The 17025-nt window shown below is 45.3% G+C and overlaps 1 protein-coding gene across 2 annotated transcripts in view; it reads right to left on the reverse strand.

Moving 5' to 3' along the window:
- The window catches only part of USP54 (ubiquitin specific peptidase 54), a 143414-nt gene that overhangs the window by 18234 nt on the left and 108155 nt on the right, over positions 1-17025 (reverse strand). For both annotated transcript variants that reach the window (XM_038743597.1, XM_038743596.1), the window contains 4 exons: positions 13002-13138; positions 10106-10279; positions 5403-5522; positions 4293-4482 (listed from right to left, as the gene is read on the reverse strand). In XM_038743597.1, coding sequence (XP_038599525.1) covers positions 4293-4482; positions 5403-5522; positions 10106-10279; positions 13002-13138 — 621 coding nt within the window. The remainder of the gene's footprint in view (positions 1-4292; positions 4483-5402; positions 5523-10105; positions 10280-13001; positions 13139-17025) is intronic.

The raw sequence follows: 17025 nt of genomic DNA on the forward strand, positions 1-17025 counted from the left end.
ATAAGAACTGTTCACCTAGAAAGCAAATTTGTTCATGGCTTCTGAACAGCTTACTCACTTTCATGCAGAGCAAACTATAAACAGGTGTTCTGCTTAACACTGTCCGTTTCAAGTGCTAAGAATGGAAGCTAACCATAGGATGTTGGCCTTTAGACCTTCAACCTCTGCAGCTAAAAGTTACCTGTTCACTTCAAATTAGAATAAAACATACAAACAATAATACCTTGATCTCGTCTACCTTGTCACTGACCTCTCGCCCACGCCCTGCCTCTGGCTTGGCTCATCCTCCCTTTTCATATCCGACAGACAACTACTTTTCCCATCTTCAAAGCCAATAAGGCACGTCTCCTCCAGGAGTCCTTCCCTGACTCCTATTTTCCCACTCCCTTCTGTGTCACCCCCACTTGCTCCCTTCATTCACACCCCTATTCCCAGCCCCACAGCACTTATGTACATACATGTAATTTAGTTATTGTTATTAAAGTCCGTCTCCCCCTCTAGACTGAACGCTCACCGTGGGCAGGGAATGTGCCTGTGACAACATTGAGTTGTACTCTCCCAAACTCTTAGTCCAGTGCCCGGCACACAGTAATAATAATAATAATAATGGCATTTATTAAGTGCTTACTATGTGCAAAGCACTGTTCTAAGCGCTGGGGAGGTTACAAGGTGATCAGGTTGTCCCACGGGGGGTTCACAGTCTTAATCCCCGTTTTACAGATGAGGGAACTGAGGCCCAGAGAAGTGAAGTGACTTGCCCAGAGTCACCCAGCTGACAAGTGGCGGAGCTGGGATTTGAACCCATGACCGCTGACTCCAAAGCCCGGGCTCTTTCCACTGAGCCACGCTGAGGGAATCTCTGAGTCTGTCTTCCAAAATCAAGGTCTTAACGTTACAAATACCTGTGTTTCCTATTTCACATGAGTGAGTAGCAAGACATGACTGCAACCTTCTGCGGGCCCCTCTCCAAAGTGAGGCAGAGCAGCCTAGTGGAAAAGAGGACGGGAGTCTGAAGATTCGGCTACTACAGCCAGCTCTATCACTTGCCTGCTGTACGATGTTGGGCACGTCACGTAACTCGGCTGTCAAATGGAAATAAATACCTGTTCTCCTTCCCCGAGACTGTAAACCCCATGTGGAAGACGGGCTCTGTCTGATCTGACTGCCCCATCTCAAATTATCATTATTAGTAGTAGTAACAGTACTACTATTATTAAACGTGCAATGCAGGGGGCCAGGAGGGAGACTCCCGTCATAAATAATAATAATAATAATGGCATTTGTTAAGCGCTTACTATGTCCTAATAACAATAATAATAATAATAATGACATTTGTTAAGCGCTTACTATGTGCAGAGCACTGTTCTAAGCGCTGGGGGGATACAAGGTGATCAGGTTGTCCCCCGTGGGGCTTACAGTCTTAACCCCCATTTTACAGAGGAGGTCACTGAGGCTCAGAGAAGTGAAGTGACTTGCCCAAGGTCACACAGCAGACATGGGGCGGAGCTGGGATTCGAACCCATGACCTCTGACTCCAAAGCCCATGCTCTTTCCACCGAGCCACGCTGCTTCTCGTGAAATGACTGACAAGTTTTGGTCTAATAATGAAGAGTTTGGAACTAAGTACCTGCAAGAAAGAACTGATTACAGTTCCAACTGATAATACAGCAGCACACATACTCTCTCTCTTTGGGGCAATGGGGGCAACAAGTGAGGTCTACAGGTGGATTTCTCTTTCGTTAGCTGAGGTGTTCAAAATGAATGGGATTTCTTATGATCAGTAATTATTCTGATGACAACAATAACGTTGTTTTGATGGTGAGTATAATGCCCTGAATGTATTTATTTCTAATTGTCTCAGACAGTTTCACATCTCTGAAGTAGGAAGAGACAGGAATTATATTTTCTCATTTTATATTTGAAGAGGCCGAGGAATGGAGAGATGAAGAGACTGAGTATATGCGGCTGGGAATGTGTTTGGAGCCATGTAATAATAATTATTATTATTATGGTATTTGTAAGTGCTATGTGCCAAGCATTGTACTATGCACTGGGGTAGGTCCAAGGTAATCAGGTTGGACACAGTCCCTGTTAATAATAATAATAATAATTATGGTATTTGCTAAGCACTGGGGTAGATACAAGGTAATCCGGTTGTCCCACATGGGGCTCACAGTCTTAATCCCCTTTTTACAGATGAGGGAACTGAGGCACAGAGAAGTTAAGTGGCTTGCCCAAGGTCACACAGCAGACAAGTGGAGGAGCTGGGATTAGAACTCATGTCCTCTGACTCCCAAGCTTGTGCTCTTTCCACTAAGCCACACTGTTCCACATGGGGCTCACAATCTTAATACCCATTTTACAGATGAGGTAAGTGAGGTCCAGAAAAGTGAAGTGATTTGCCCACGGTCACTCAGGAGACAAATGGTGGAGCCAGGATTGGAATCCATGACCAGGCCCATGCTCTATCCACTATGTCCCCCCTAACGCCCACAATGTGTCTTAGTACATTGTCTGCCACATAGTAAGTGCTTGTGTGGCTCAGTGGAAAGAGCAAGGGCTTGGGAGTCAGAGGTCATGGGTTCAAATCCCGGCTCAGCCACTTGTCAGCTGTGTGACTTTGGCCAAGTCACTTCACTTCTCTGGGCCTCAGTGACCTCATCTGTAAAATGGGGATTAAGACCATGAGCCCCACATGGGACAACCCGATCACCTTGTATCCCCCCAGCGCTTAGAACAGTGCTGTGCACATAGTAAGTGCTTAACAAATACCAAAATTATTATTATTATTATTATTATTAACAAATACCATAAATATTATGTGTAGGGGATGTGTGGGCACAGAGTCACTTAGATTGTGAGTCTCATGTGGGACAAGGCCTGGGCCCAACTTTACCACCTTGAATATGTGTGTGTGTGTGTGTGTGTGTGTGTGTGTGTGTGTGTGTGTGTGTGTGTGTGTGTGTGTTGGGGGGAGGGGGGAGGGGGTTAGAAGGTTCAGAGGGAAAGGGCTATTGCAGGTTAACCCCTGCAGTCATGGTCCAGTTTTATAAAAAGAATGAAAATCCCTGCACTATTACAAGCTCGCCTATTAAGCTTTAGCTGTTACAGCAGAAACTCGTTAAAGAAGCCTGTAGCTTGTTTAAGAGTCTTTGAACATCAAACTCCTAAATAAAGTTCATTTTGCTACGGTAAAAGACAAATATTCGTTCACTCATTCAATCGTATTTATTGAGCGCTTACTGTGTGCAGTACACAGTAAGCAGAGCACTGTACTAAGTGCTTGGAAAGCACAGTTCGGCAATAAATGGAGGCAATCCCTACCCACTTAAAAAGGGATGACTAATGCAACTGTGTAGCAGGGTAGTGACTGTCAGTTCATCAGGCCCCTCAAAATTAACCAACGCTAACAGCTTGTTTCATCAGGATGACTATTCTCATTGATGCCGAAACAATTCTTGAATTGTAGACCTGACAAATAAACCAAGCAGGCTTTAAAAGAGTCTGCTAGAATTCTTATATATGTTGACATTCACCCCACCCTCTCCTTCCTAGCACTTACGTAAATATCAGTCATGCATTTTAATGTCTGTCTCCCCCTCTGCGGCGTAAGTTCCTTAAGGGCAAGGAATGTTTCTAGCAACTCTGTTGTACTGCCTCTCCCAAGCACTCAATAAAGAGCTCTGCACACAGAGCACTCAATAAATACCACAGACTGATTGATAATTTCGCCAATTGGCTGTTCTTTTAAATTTGCGATTAGTTCATTTGCAGAAATCTTTACCTCCCAACCTCTAAATTAGAAACAAATTTACTGACTCTCCTACTGGGTGCACTCTTTTTCTATTCTCGCCTCGGAACCACACGTTTACTACCTTTAACGTGCTCTTTCACTCAGCGATCAACTAGAAGAGGGTTTTTTTCCTCATTGGTCTCTCCTCCTTGAAGGCACCAGGGAAACTAATAATAATTATAATAGTGGTATTTGTTCAGCACTTTCTATGTGCCAAGCACTGGGGTAGATACACGGTAATCAGGTTGTCCCACACGGGGCTCACAGTCTTAATCCCCATTTCACAGATGAGGTAACCGAGGCACAGAGAAGTTCAGCGACTTGCCCAAAGTCACACATCTGACAAGGGTTGGAGCCAGGATTAGAACCCACAACCTCACTTCCAAGCTTGTGCTCTTTCCACTAAGCTACGCTCCTTCTCAACGTCTTCTGTTGAACAACCACACAGTCGCTACCTCCACTGCTAGCCAGTGGGCTAACGGCAACTCACAGGGACTACCTTGTTGATTGAGTCGGGGGCCCCCCCTGAGGCGGCAAGCTGGCCGATGGCGGTGGCAGCGATGACTGCTGTTGCTGCATGCGCTCCTGGAGGCTCCGGGCTTTTCGGACACTGATTTGCAGCTTCTTATCGACTAGGGCTCTGCTGTGAGTGCTAGAGCTGGCGCCATGCATGGCAAGTCTTAGTTTAGCTAAAATGCAAAAGAAAACATAGCAGAAACAACACACACACACACACGAAAAACAAAAAAAAAAAGAATAAAATTGAACCAAAAATGCGCAACGAAATGCAATAAATGAAACGCAAAATGTAGCGGGGACAAAGGACGCAGACCATGCTGAGAGCTGGGCTCCCGCTACGAAGGCACATTCATGGGAGCCAGGTGGCCAAACATGTTACTTCAAATAAAGAAAACCCAAATTAATTCAGTTTGAAGCCTTCTTCCCTTTAGCTCGCCCCTCTGTGCACTCCAGCTCGGCTGGGTCATTAGACTTTGGCCTCTACAGCACGGTCCCCAATTTTCCTTTCCCTCGGTAGAAGGGCAGATCTAAACCCAATCATGACCACCTCAGCTGAGGACGTGGTCTTTCTCCGCATTATGGGATCAGCTTTGTTCTGTATTCCGAGCCCTCTCGTGACCATATTCATCCGGAAGGCTGGAGGGGTGCGGATAAGGTCCCGCCAAAGCTGCAAAGAGACACACATTTGCGGCCCTAGCGATTCCCCTCGGTCGCAGAAGTGTTTCTGTGCCCCGATAGCAGAGATTCTTTTTCTTCTATGTCCTAACGTTCTCTCTGCAGAAAATTCGAATCGGGAAATTAGGTCGGGAAGACAGAGCTGGCTGTTCACGTGCTCTGGTCTAATTATGGCATTTACGATAACTGCCTGGGGAAAAGTCGTTCTCTGGATCTTGGAGGTCAGAGAGTCATGCTGGTAGCCCAGGCTCCAGAGCAGAGAAGAAAGCCAGGGGGAGCTGGGCAAGGGGAAGGTGGCTTCTCTCGAAGTCATGATTACGACTCTTAAACCCGTTAAGTGTTGACATTAAAGTATCTCCTGTGAAATTAGTAAACGGTCTAAAGCCCGATAGCTGAAGCGGTTAGAGTTACTTACAGATAGCTTCATTACAGAGAGCCAAAGCAGCAGCACAATCTCCCCTCTGCTCCAGGTGCAGCGATTCTTCGAAGACCGCGTCTGCCTCCTGCATGGACCTCTCAAAGCCATCGCTCCTCCCTGCAATGGCCAGCACTTAGCATTTCCACTTACTTTTGGGGCTTGGCTTGTCCTACTTTTCCTCTTGGTTTTCGATGACGAGAGGATGCCTGCTACTGAGCTACGGGAAATGGGAGAGGAGGCTGTACCTTTTCTGGTATGCACCTCATTGGTTGTTAAGCAACCGTTGGAGCAGACTTAACGAGCAAGTCTTCCCGCAATGAACCCCACCACTGATGACACGAGCAAGGTTTATGCCGCGGCCATCAGCTGTCCAGACTCCAGGCAGGGTTGTTTAAGGAGGAAAAGACCGTGTAAAGACAGCTTCACTTGTTTATGGGTTTTCGACCCTGTAGAAGAGCAGGTAGGGAAGAGGTCACAGAAAGGGATCCCAGATTCATTTTCTAACTCACACGATTTGCCTGCAAATGTCAAAGTCACATTGCAGCTGGAGCTGGTTGACATCACAAATTACTTGTACATATTTACTATCCTATTTATTTTATTTTGTCGATATGTTTTGTTTTGTTGTCTGTCTCCCCCTTCTAGACTGTGAGCCCGCTGCTGGGTAGGGACCGTTTCTATATGCTGCCAACTTCTACTTCCCAAGCGCTTAGTACAGTGCTCTGTGCACAGTAAGCGCTCAATAAATACGATTGAATGAATGAATGAATGAACTTATTGTGGGGACAACTGGGGTCCAAGTAGCAGCTTGAAGCAGTGTGGCCTAGTAGATACAGCACAGGGCTGGAAGTCAGAAGGACCTGAGTTCTAATCTTGGCACCGCCACTTGCCTGTGCCTCAGTTACCTCATCCGTGAAATGTGGATTAAGACTGTGAGGCCCACCTGGGACACGGACTGTGCCTGACCTGATTAGCTTGTATCTACAGTGCCTGGCACATAGTAAGCACTCAGTCAATACCATAAAAAAGCACTTACTGTGTACTGGGCAAGCTACTCGGGTTGGGCTCAGTCTATGTCCACATGGGGTTCACAATTTTAATCCCCCTTCTACAGATGAAGTAGAGGCAGAGGAAAGGGAGTGACTTGCCCAAAGCCACACAGCAGACAGCTGGTCCCCAGGTCTGTGCCCTTTCCACTAGGCCACACTACTCGTAAGGACTGGCTCTGCTCTGAGGCTCCAGAGTTGAACGGTTGCTGTCCCAGTCTCTTGGATATTCGCCACGTGCAATTTGCATCTCTTATCATGATATGGAAAAACAGAGTCCCAAGAGAAACATCCTAGCAATCAATCAATCAATCAATCGTATTTATTGAGCGCTTACTGTGTGCAGAGCACTGTACTAAGCTCTTGGGAAGTACAAGTTGGCAACATATAGAGACAGTCCCTACCCAACAGTGGGCTCACAGTCTAGAAGGGGGAGACAGAGAACAAAACCAAACATATTAACAAAATAGAATAGATATGTACAAGTAAAATAAAGAAATAAATAAGTAGAGTAATAAATATGTACAAACATATATACATATATACAGGTGCTGTGGGGAAGGGAAGGAGCATTTCACCTAAGCCCCGAAACCTTACTCCCCAACTAAAAGCAGAACCCTGGCAGTTAGAAGGAGCCTATAATAAGATAAACACCAAGGCTCTGGGAACAAAAGCTCCCACCACTTCCATTCTTCAGATTATTCCCAAGGGCTCTCCTTGCAGGATCTCAGGGTTTTCTATGTTTCAACTGAATTGATTCAGTGTATGCCAGAGACTGCGGCTTGCCTGCCCTTTTAACGGGGTGAATAAATCAAGGTAATAATAGATAACTGGAAACAGCAGGCCGGGAATAAAATTTTAAAACGATAGGATTGTGATCAAATAGCCTACGCATCAAATCTGGGAAAATTTTGGCTGAATACCACTGTCAAGAATGGCTTATGAGTATCACCGGAATTACCATGTCCCTACCCCTCGTATTTTTCTGATGCCAAATTTAGTGAAGAAAAAATGGACCAGGATCTCTTCTAAGGAGGCAGACTGAAATAAGGGTGTTAAATAGTTCTATGGCTAGCAGTCAGAAGGGAAGAATGGGACAAGCTGACTGATATTTTTAGAAATGTGAGAGATTAAATGATGTGAACTAACGAGGTGGAAAAGCGGGAAAATGTTACTCTCTGGGCCTGCTTGCTTCTGAGTATTTACTGGTGAATGGAGGAGCCTGTAGAGCACCATTAAAATAAAACTGCATTTCTGAGGCAGAAAGTTTCACACAAGGGTTTGGTTATGCCACGGCAATCATGAATAACAGCCTTTACAGAAAGAGAAACTGAGGCCCCATGAATTCCCCTAGTAAGATGAAGGTATATCACTCAGGTCTCCTGAGCTCCAGTTCTGGATGTTCTTCTTCAAAGTGGGTTACAAATGTATGCAATGTGTTTCTCCCAAGTGTTTCTACAAAACAAGATAAAGTGGCACCTGAGAGAATTGTGCTCAGGTAACATCACATGAAATGGGGTGAACGAGGCAATTAAAATAGCTCTTCAAATGGGTTTTCTTATTTCTGGTATTGTGCATTTAATTACAATAATTAATAATTGCGGTATTTGTTAAGCACCTACTACGTGCCAGGCCTTGTCCTAAGCGCTGGGGTGGGTAACGGCAAATCGGGATGGACAGAGTCTCTTAGAGGTAACTGAGGCACAGAGAAGTTAGGTGACTTGCCCAGAGTCACGCAGCAGACAAGTGGCGGAGCTGGGATTAGAACCCAGGTCTTTCTCACTCCCAGGCCGGTGCTTTATCCACTAGGCCAGGCTGCTTCTCTACCTATCACCTACATCCACACAGGAGAAGCAGTGTGGCTCAGTGGAAAGAGCCCGGGCTTGGGAGTCAGAGGTCATGGGTTCTAATCCCGGCTCCGCCACTTGTCAGCTGTGTGACTTTGGGCAAGTCACTTCACTGAACCTCAGTTACCTCATCAGTAAAATGGGGACTAAGACTGTGAGCCCCATGTGGGACAACCTGATCACCTTGTATCCCCCTCAGCGCTTACAACAGTGTATCACACATTGTAAGCGCTTAACAAATGCCATCATTATTATCATCCCCAAGTTGATCTGAAAATTAAGGAAAGATCACCAAAGCAACTGCCTGACTTGAATCCATTCTAGTTTTGTTGTCCGTCTACCCCTTCTAGACTGTGAGCCCGTTGTTGGGTAGGGACCGTCTCTACATGTTGCCAACTTGTACTTCCCAAGCGCTTAGTACAGTGCTCTGCACACAGTAAGCGCTCAATAAATACGATTGAATGAATGAACGAATGAAGCCCAGAGCACTCATTCTATAAATCTCAATTTCCAACTTTGAACTTGGAGAAGCACGGCCATTTGCCTGCTGTGTGACTTTGGGCAAATCACTTAGCTTCTCTGTGACTCCTTTTCCTCATCTGTTAAGTGGGGGTTAAATCCCTCTTTTCCCTCCTATTGTGACTGTATAACCTTGTACAGTTGTACGGTTGTACAACAGTTGTACAGTTATACAACCTGATTAACTTGTATCTACTCCAGCACTTAGAACAGCGCTTGGTGCTTGAGAAATGCCACAGTTATCATTATTAATATTAGATTATATACCAATATATCATCTCACCTGGTGGGCACAACACTGGTAGAACCGTCCCCAACAGTATACAAAACAGGAACCAAAACAGGAAGTCAAGACTCTAGACTTAATTAAGCCCATTGTGGGTTGGAAACATGTCTACCAACCCTGTTATATTGGACTCTCCTAAGTGCTTAGAACAGTGCTCTGCACACAGTAAGCGCTCAACAAATACCACGGATTGACTGGTTGAAGACAAAAGGAAAGCACAGACTTCTTGTTAAAGATTCCAATCCCAAATGTGTTGACTGGTGCGGATCTGCTCAAGGGGACGTCCAGAAGCAGTGTGGCTAGGAATCAGAGAGACCTGGGTTCTAATCCCAGCTCTGCCACTTGTCTATTGTGTCACCTTGGGCAAGTCACTAACCTCTGAACCTCAGTGACTTCATCTGTAAAATGGGGATTAAGAGTGTGAGCCTCATGTGGGACAGGGACTGTGTCCAACCTGATTAACTTGTATCTATCTCAGCCCTTGGCACATAGGAAGTGCTTAACAAGTAGAACAATATTATTATTGTTATTATTCCTACTGATAACAATAATAATAATCCTGATAGAAAGCCCATGGGTACATTAGAACCAGTTTCCACATTGCTGAACAACATGGAGACAAAAGAAAACTTGTTCAGCTCAAAACACCCACAGCTTTTAATTGTCGTAAAATTAGGAACTAAACCTCACTACCCTGCTGTGTGCTTCTCTTTTCTGTAGCTCAGTTCCTGTTTTAGAATTAACTATGAGAGGTTCTTGCCATGAAAACTGATCCTAGCTACCACTGGGGCTTCTCCCTACATTTTGGGTCATTAATGCCAATACTCTCACCCTTTGTGCCTCCCCAATGAGGAAACTCAATTGCCTGTTTGATGAGAACTGGGTTGACAAAGAAAGTTAGAAAGACGCGACAGGGAAAAAGCAGAGCCTGGTTGATTCCCAGTCGCTTTCCTCACCTCTCCAAGTCCTCCCCGCCACCAGTCAAAAGTGTACCACAGTTACCCTGATTCTGCAGCTCATCCAGGTCCATGAAGCGGCTGGGATGCGGATTGAAGCCCTTGGCTGCCTCTAATTCTTTCTCTCGTTTCCTGCGTAATTCCTGCTCCTGGGCCCTCCTCGCTACTTCCTCCTGGAGCTCATCCAACTCGCTCTTCAAGGGGAAAGACACCTTCCCACCTATGTCACAAATGGATGAAAATCAATTGACCCCATTTCCAATGTAAAGTATCCAGTAAATCCAATGTTATATTTCTTGGGGGAAAGACACCTTCCCACCTACGTCACAAATGGATGAAAATCAATTGACCCCATCTCCAATGTAAAGTATCCAGTAAATCCAATGTTATATTTCTTGGCCTGCTGATTGCATTCTGTTACTCGGGAAGCACCGTGGGGGTAACTGTTTTCATAAAGAATATCTGAAAAGACTGTAAACTCCTTGAGGGCAGGGGTACAGTCATTCATTCAATTGTATTTATTGAGCACTTACTGTGTGCAGAGCACTGTACTAAGCGCTTGGAAAGTACAATTCGGCAACAGATAGAGACAGTCCCTACCCAACAACAGGCTCACAGTCTAGAACGGGGAGACAGACAGCAAAACAAAACAAGTAGACAGGTGTCAATACAATTAGAAGAGATGAATAGAATTATAGATATATACACATCATTAATAAAATAGAGTAATAGATATGTACAAATATACATAAGTGCTGTGGGGAGGGGTTAGGGGGTAGGGCAGAGGGAGGGAGTGGGGGTGATGGGGGGGAGGAGCAGAGGAAAAGGAGGGGGCTCAGTCTGGGAAGGCCTCCTGGAGGAGGTGAGCTCTCTGTAGGGCTTTGAAGGGAGGAAGAGAGCTAGCTTGGTGGATGTGTGGAGGGAGGGCATTCCAGGCCAGAGGTAGGATGTGGTCCGGGGGTCGATGGCGGGACAGGCAAGAACGAGGCACAGTGAGGAGGTCAGCAGCAGAGGAGCGGAGGGTGCGGGCTGGGCTGGAGAAGGAGAGAAGGGAGGTGAGAGAGGAGGGGCTGAGGTGATGGAGAGCTTTGAAGCCGAAAGAGAGGAGTTTTTGCTTGATTCGAAGCTTGATAGGCAACCACTGGAGATTTTTGAGGAGGAGAGTGACTTGCCCAGACCTTTTCTGTACAAAGATAATCCGGGCAGCAGAGTGAAGTATAGACTGAAGTGGGGAGAGACAGGAGGATGGGAGATTAGAAAGGAGGCTGATGTAGTAATCCAGTCAGGATGGGATGAGAGATTGAACCAACAAGGTAGCAGTTTGGAAGGACAGGAAAGGGTGGATCTTGGCGATGTTGCGAAGGTGAGACCGGCAGGTTTCGGTGATGGATTTGATGTGTGGGGTGAATGACAGAGTGGAGACAAGGATGACACCAAGGTTGTGGGCTTGTGAAATGGGAAGGATGGTAGTGCCGTCCACAGTGATGGGAAGTCAAGGGAAGGACAGGGTTTGGGAGGGAAGATAAGGAGCTCATTCTTGGACATGAGCTTTAGGGGGTGGGCGGACATCCAAGTGGAGATGTCCTGAAGGCAGGAGGAGATACGAGACTGGAGGGAGGGAGAGAAAGCAGGGGAGGAGATGCAGATTTGTCTGTCATCTGTATAGAGATGATAGCTGAAGCCATGGGAGTGAATGAGTTCAAGGGAGTGAGTATAGTTGGGGAAGAGTAGGGGACCAAGAACTGATCCTTGAGGAACCCCTACAGTAAGGGGATGGGAGGGGGAGGAGGAGCCCGCAAAGGAGATGGAGAATGTACGGCCAGAGAGATAAGAGGAGAACCAGGAGAGGACGGAGTCTGTGAAGCCAAGGTTAGATCTGGGTCACATCTATTACTTCTAGTGTACTCTCCCAATAACACAGTATAGAGAACTGCAGAGAAGGTGCTCAACAAACTGATTAATTTTACTAGGGCACACATCTGTAAGCCCGCTGTGGGCAGGGATTGTCTCTATTGCTGAACTGTATTTTCCAAGCGCTTAGTCCAGTGCTCTGCACACAGTAAGCGCTCAATAAATATGATTGAATGAATCTATCCTAGAAGTTTCTCCTTCAGAAAAGCAGGTTTTAAGTGACCCTTCTCATGACTGAGAACCACCTTCTCTTTTCAACTGGGATTTTTTGGTGGTTGTTTGTTTTTTAAATCAAATTGCCTCTTTGCTTCCTTCTCACTTTCAAAAAGCTAAGTTCAGCACTTAGACCCAAACATTTGTAACTTACAACCCTGCATGGCTAACACTTAGGTCAACGATGGCCCTGTTGAGAAGGGGTGGGTTGTCTTTACCAGGTTTTCAACTGCGAAAGACAAGTTCATTCTGTTAAAATGTTTTTCCACATCTGCATTCCAAGACCAGAACAGGATTGTAGTAAAGGCAACCTGGAGCCCCACTTTGGTTTGCACTCTGATTCTCTCCCTTGCAAACACCCTGCAATAATCTACTCCAAAACATTATGCTTAAGTACATAGGAAACACCATTCTCGGTCAGACTAATTGGTGATCCAGCCCAGAGCTGTACTGTTTCTGCTTGGGGGTTGAAAACTATCCTAGTTATGGACACCATCTAACGGACCAATTTTCCCACCAGAAATCACTTGTCCATGAATTTATTCAAACCCTGACATTGTTTCACTACCCAACCTCTTGGGAAATTCCATACCATTTCCAATTTATCATTATTTGCTTTAAATAGGCTAACTTCAATCTTCAATGGACGTCCCTTAGTCTACATTTTGATGGCTCTGGTGAACAGAAACTTCATTTTCTGAGTAATGAGATCTTTCACGACTCTTTAAACTTTACTCGTGTCTCCTCTCAGCTTTGGTCTTTCCAGACTGATATCTATATTGAAAAACACATTGTATTTTAAGCTCTCTCTCTCTTACTGGTTCTTTGCTGGCTCTTTGTCCAGCCCCGTGAAGATGGGGTAGACTCCACCTCCAGGACGCTGCTGCTGCTTTGTGACTTGGGGATGTTTCGCCAGGCCGGAATCATCCCAGCAGCTCTCTTCACATTAGGATCTCTGAAAAAGACACAAGTCAGATGATTAGGAGTTAGTCAGTCAGTCAATCATATTTATGGAGCACTCACTGTGTGCAGAGAATAATAATAATAATAATGATGGCATTTATTAAGCGCTTACTATGTGCAAAGCACTGTTCTAAGCGCTGGGGTAGATACAAGGTAATCAAGTTGTCCCACGTGGGGCTCACAGGCGTAATCCCCATTTTCCAGATGAGGGAACTGAGGCCCAGAGAAGTGAAGCGACTTGCCCAAAGTCACAGAGCTGACAAGTGGCGGAGCCGGGATTCGAACCCATGACCTCTGACTCCAAAGCCAAGGCTCTTTCCACTGAGCCACGCTAGCAGCATGGCTCAGAGAAGCAGCGTGGGGATGAGGACTGTGAGCCCCACGTGGGACAACCTGATCGTCTTGTAACCTCCCCATGCTTAGAACAGTGCTTTGCACATAGTAAGCGCTTAATAAATGCCATCATCATTATTTTAGAAGCAGTGTTGCTCAGCGGAAAGAGCACGGGCTCTGGAGTCAGAGGTCTTAACCCCCCTTTTACAGATGAGGGAACTGAGGCACCGAGAAGTTACGTGGCCTGCCCAAAGTCACACAGCTGACCAGTGGCGGAGGCGGGGTTAGAACCCACGACCTCTGAATCCCAAGCCCGGGCTCTTTCTGCCAAGCCACGCCGTTTCTCAGATCGGACACACTTTGCAGGCTAAGCAGGAGGGAGAACAGGTATTGAATCCCCATATTACAGATGAGGAAACTGAGGCCCAGAGAAGTGATGTATCTCCCTTCAAAGCCCTACTGAGAGCTCACCTCCTCCAGGAGGCCTTCCCAGACTGAGCCACCTCCTTCCTCTCCCCTTCCTCCCCCTCACCTTACCTCCTTCCCCTCCCCACAGCACCTGTATAGATGTATATATGTTTGTACGTATTTATTACTCTACTTATTTATTTTATTTGTACATATTTATTCTATTTATTTTATTTTGTTAATATGTTTTGTTTTGTTCTCTGTCTCCCCCTTCTAGACTGTGGTCCGCTGTTGGGTAGGGACCGTCTCTATATGTTGCCAACTTGTACTTCCCAAGTGCTTAGTACAGTGCTCTGCACACAGTAAGCACTCAAATACAGTTGAATGAATGAATGAAAGGTCAGGGGTTCAAATCCCGGCTCCACCAGTTGTCAGCTGTGTGACTTTGGGCAAGTCACTTCACTTCTCTGGGCCTCAATTACCTCATCTGTAAAATGGGGATTAAGACTGTGAGCCCCCCGTGGGACAACCTGATCACCTTGTAACCTCCCCAGCAATTAGAACAGTGCTTTGCACATAGTAAGCGCTTAATACATGCCATCATTATTATTATTATTATTACTAAGCGTTTGGGAGGGTACGATAGAACAATAGAGCAGACATATTACTTGCCCATAATGAGCTTACTGTCTAAAGACGAGTTTACAATCTAGAGGGAGGTAGAGCTCTATTGAAAGAAATTGCCTTACTAAGGATTCCTCAATTATAGTACCACTCTGACGACATAAGGAGTCGGCGCGGCAACCACTCCTAATTAGTACTGAAAGCTAAATGATTCATAACGTTTCGGTGAACCCACCCTCACCCTCCCACACACTGAATTCATACCTTCTAACCCAGACACTTAATTACCTCTCTTGTACAACCACTTGGGAAAAAGGATAGGTAGCGGTGGAGGTAATAGTAGCAGTAGTTGCAGCAGCAGCAGTAGGAGGAGGAGTAATTATTTAGGCTTTATTTTATGCAACATAGACACTAAGGGAGTATTGAGGTGAAGAGAGTAGCAAAGGTCAAGGGTTATGTCCTTCCTATTTTTTGCATTTTAATAATCCCATTGCATAAAATGAATCTCTGGTAGAAACTTAGATCCTTTGGGAAGAGCAAAATAACAAGAAGTTCATAATGGGTTACGTACAGCACTTTTGAACACATGTACATATCCATTATTTATTTATATTGATGTCTTTCTCCCCCTCTAGACTGTAAGCTCACTGTGGGCAGGGACTGTTTCTACCAACTCTGTTATATGGTTTTATCGTACTCTCCCAAACCCTTAGTACAATGCTCTGCACTCAGTTACCTCATCTGTAAAATGGGGATTAAGATTGTGAGCCCCACATGGGACAACCTGATCACTTTGTATCCTCCCCAGTGGTTAGAACAGTGCTTTGCACATAATAAGCGCTTAACAAATAACAAAATTATTAATTATTATTATTAGTAGTAAGCACTCTAAAATGATTGACTGATTGAAATGGGACAACCTGATCACTTTGTATCCTCCCCAGTGCTTAGAACAGTGCTTTGCACATAGTAAGCACTTAACAAATAACAAAATTATTGATTATTAGTAGTAGTACTAAGCACTCTAATATGACTCACTGATTGAATGAGTTATTAGATGAAACAATTAGGGATGCTAGGTGATACATCCCACACCATTAGGATGGATGGCAAGGAGAGTAATCTCCTTCATCATCATCATCAATCGTATTTATTGAGCGCTTACTATATGCAGAGCACTGTACTAAGTGCTTGGGAAGTACAAATTGGCAACATATAGAGACAGTCCCTACCCAACAGTGGGCTCACAGTCTAAAAGTGGGCTCCTTCTCCAACTTTCTCTAGATTGTAGGCTCACTGTGGGCAAGGAACATCCCTGCTAACTCTGTTGTATTGTACTGTCCCAAGTGCTTAGTGCACTGCTCTGTACCTAGTAAGTGCTCAATAAATACCATTGATTGACTGATCCTGTTGCTGTTAAAGGAGACAGAATACTGGATAGGAAGGATCATTGTTGTGACCCGATAATGATATTTCTTATTGTGATGCTTGCCTCATTCACTGAGAAACAGTAGACCACAGATGTTACCTAAGTAGTTCCATGTGGTCTCATTAGCTTTTTCCCATGTTTTGGGAAGGTGAGGCAGGGTCCACGACTGTAAAGAATATGATGATGATGATGGCATTTGTTAAGCGCTTACTATGTGCAAAGCACTGCTCTAAGCACTGGGATAGATACAAGGTGATCAGGTTGTCCCACGGGGGTCTCACAGTCTTCATCCCCATTTTGCAGTTGAGGGAACTGAGGCCCAGAGAAGTGAAGTGACTTGCCCAAAGTCATACCCATATGCCCTCAGCAGCCAACAGCTGCTGTTCTTTACTGCTGCATTTGCAGTTCACTGAGGTACATTCAGCCACGGAACAAATTGTTCTGTGAAATTACTGAAATTCATTCAGTACTATTTAGTGAGCGCTTACTGTGTGCAGACCATTGTACTGAGCACTTGAGAGGGTACAATACAACAGTAAACAGACACATTCCCCGCCCACAATGAGCTTACAGTCTAGAGGAGAATCATCATTCATGTCGCTGGAAATCAGAAGTAATGAAGTGACAATGGTAATGAAAGGACAGCTGGAGGTAAGGGAAGACGGGAGTCAGGGAAGGAAAGGAAAAATTAAAACCCACACAATTGCCAGTGCCCTTTTAACCAAGTCAAGGCCTCAGTGAGCCCACCCTCAAGCTAATAATCACAACATTAATGGTAATTAGTTTGGAAATCAGGAGTTCTGGATTCTAGTCCTGGTTCTAGTAGTAGCTGGCAAACTCGGACCAAGACTACGATGTGCTGTGCCCTGTCCATTTATTCATTCATTCAATCGTATTTATTGAGCACTTACTGTGTGCAGAGAGCTGTACTAATGTACTTGTTGCACTTCATGTTCCAGCAGGGACATGCCTGGGAGGGATGACAGTGACAGTGGGGCTGAGCAAGCCACTACCACTATAATAAAGACCCAGTGCAGGTACTCCAGCACGTAGAACAGTGCTTTGCACATGGTAAGCACTTAATC

The sequence above is a fragment of the Tachyglossus aculeatus genome, chromosome 3 (assembly GCF_015852505.1).
Source record: "Tachyglossus aculeatus isolate mTacAcu1 chromosome 3, mTacAcu1.pri, whole genome shotgun sequence".
Taxonomy (NCBI): domain Eukaryota; kingdom Metazoa; phylum Chordata; class Mammalia; order Monotremata; family Tachyglossidae; genus Tachyglossus; species Tachyglossus aculeatus.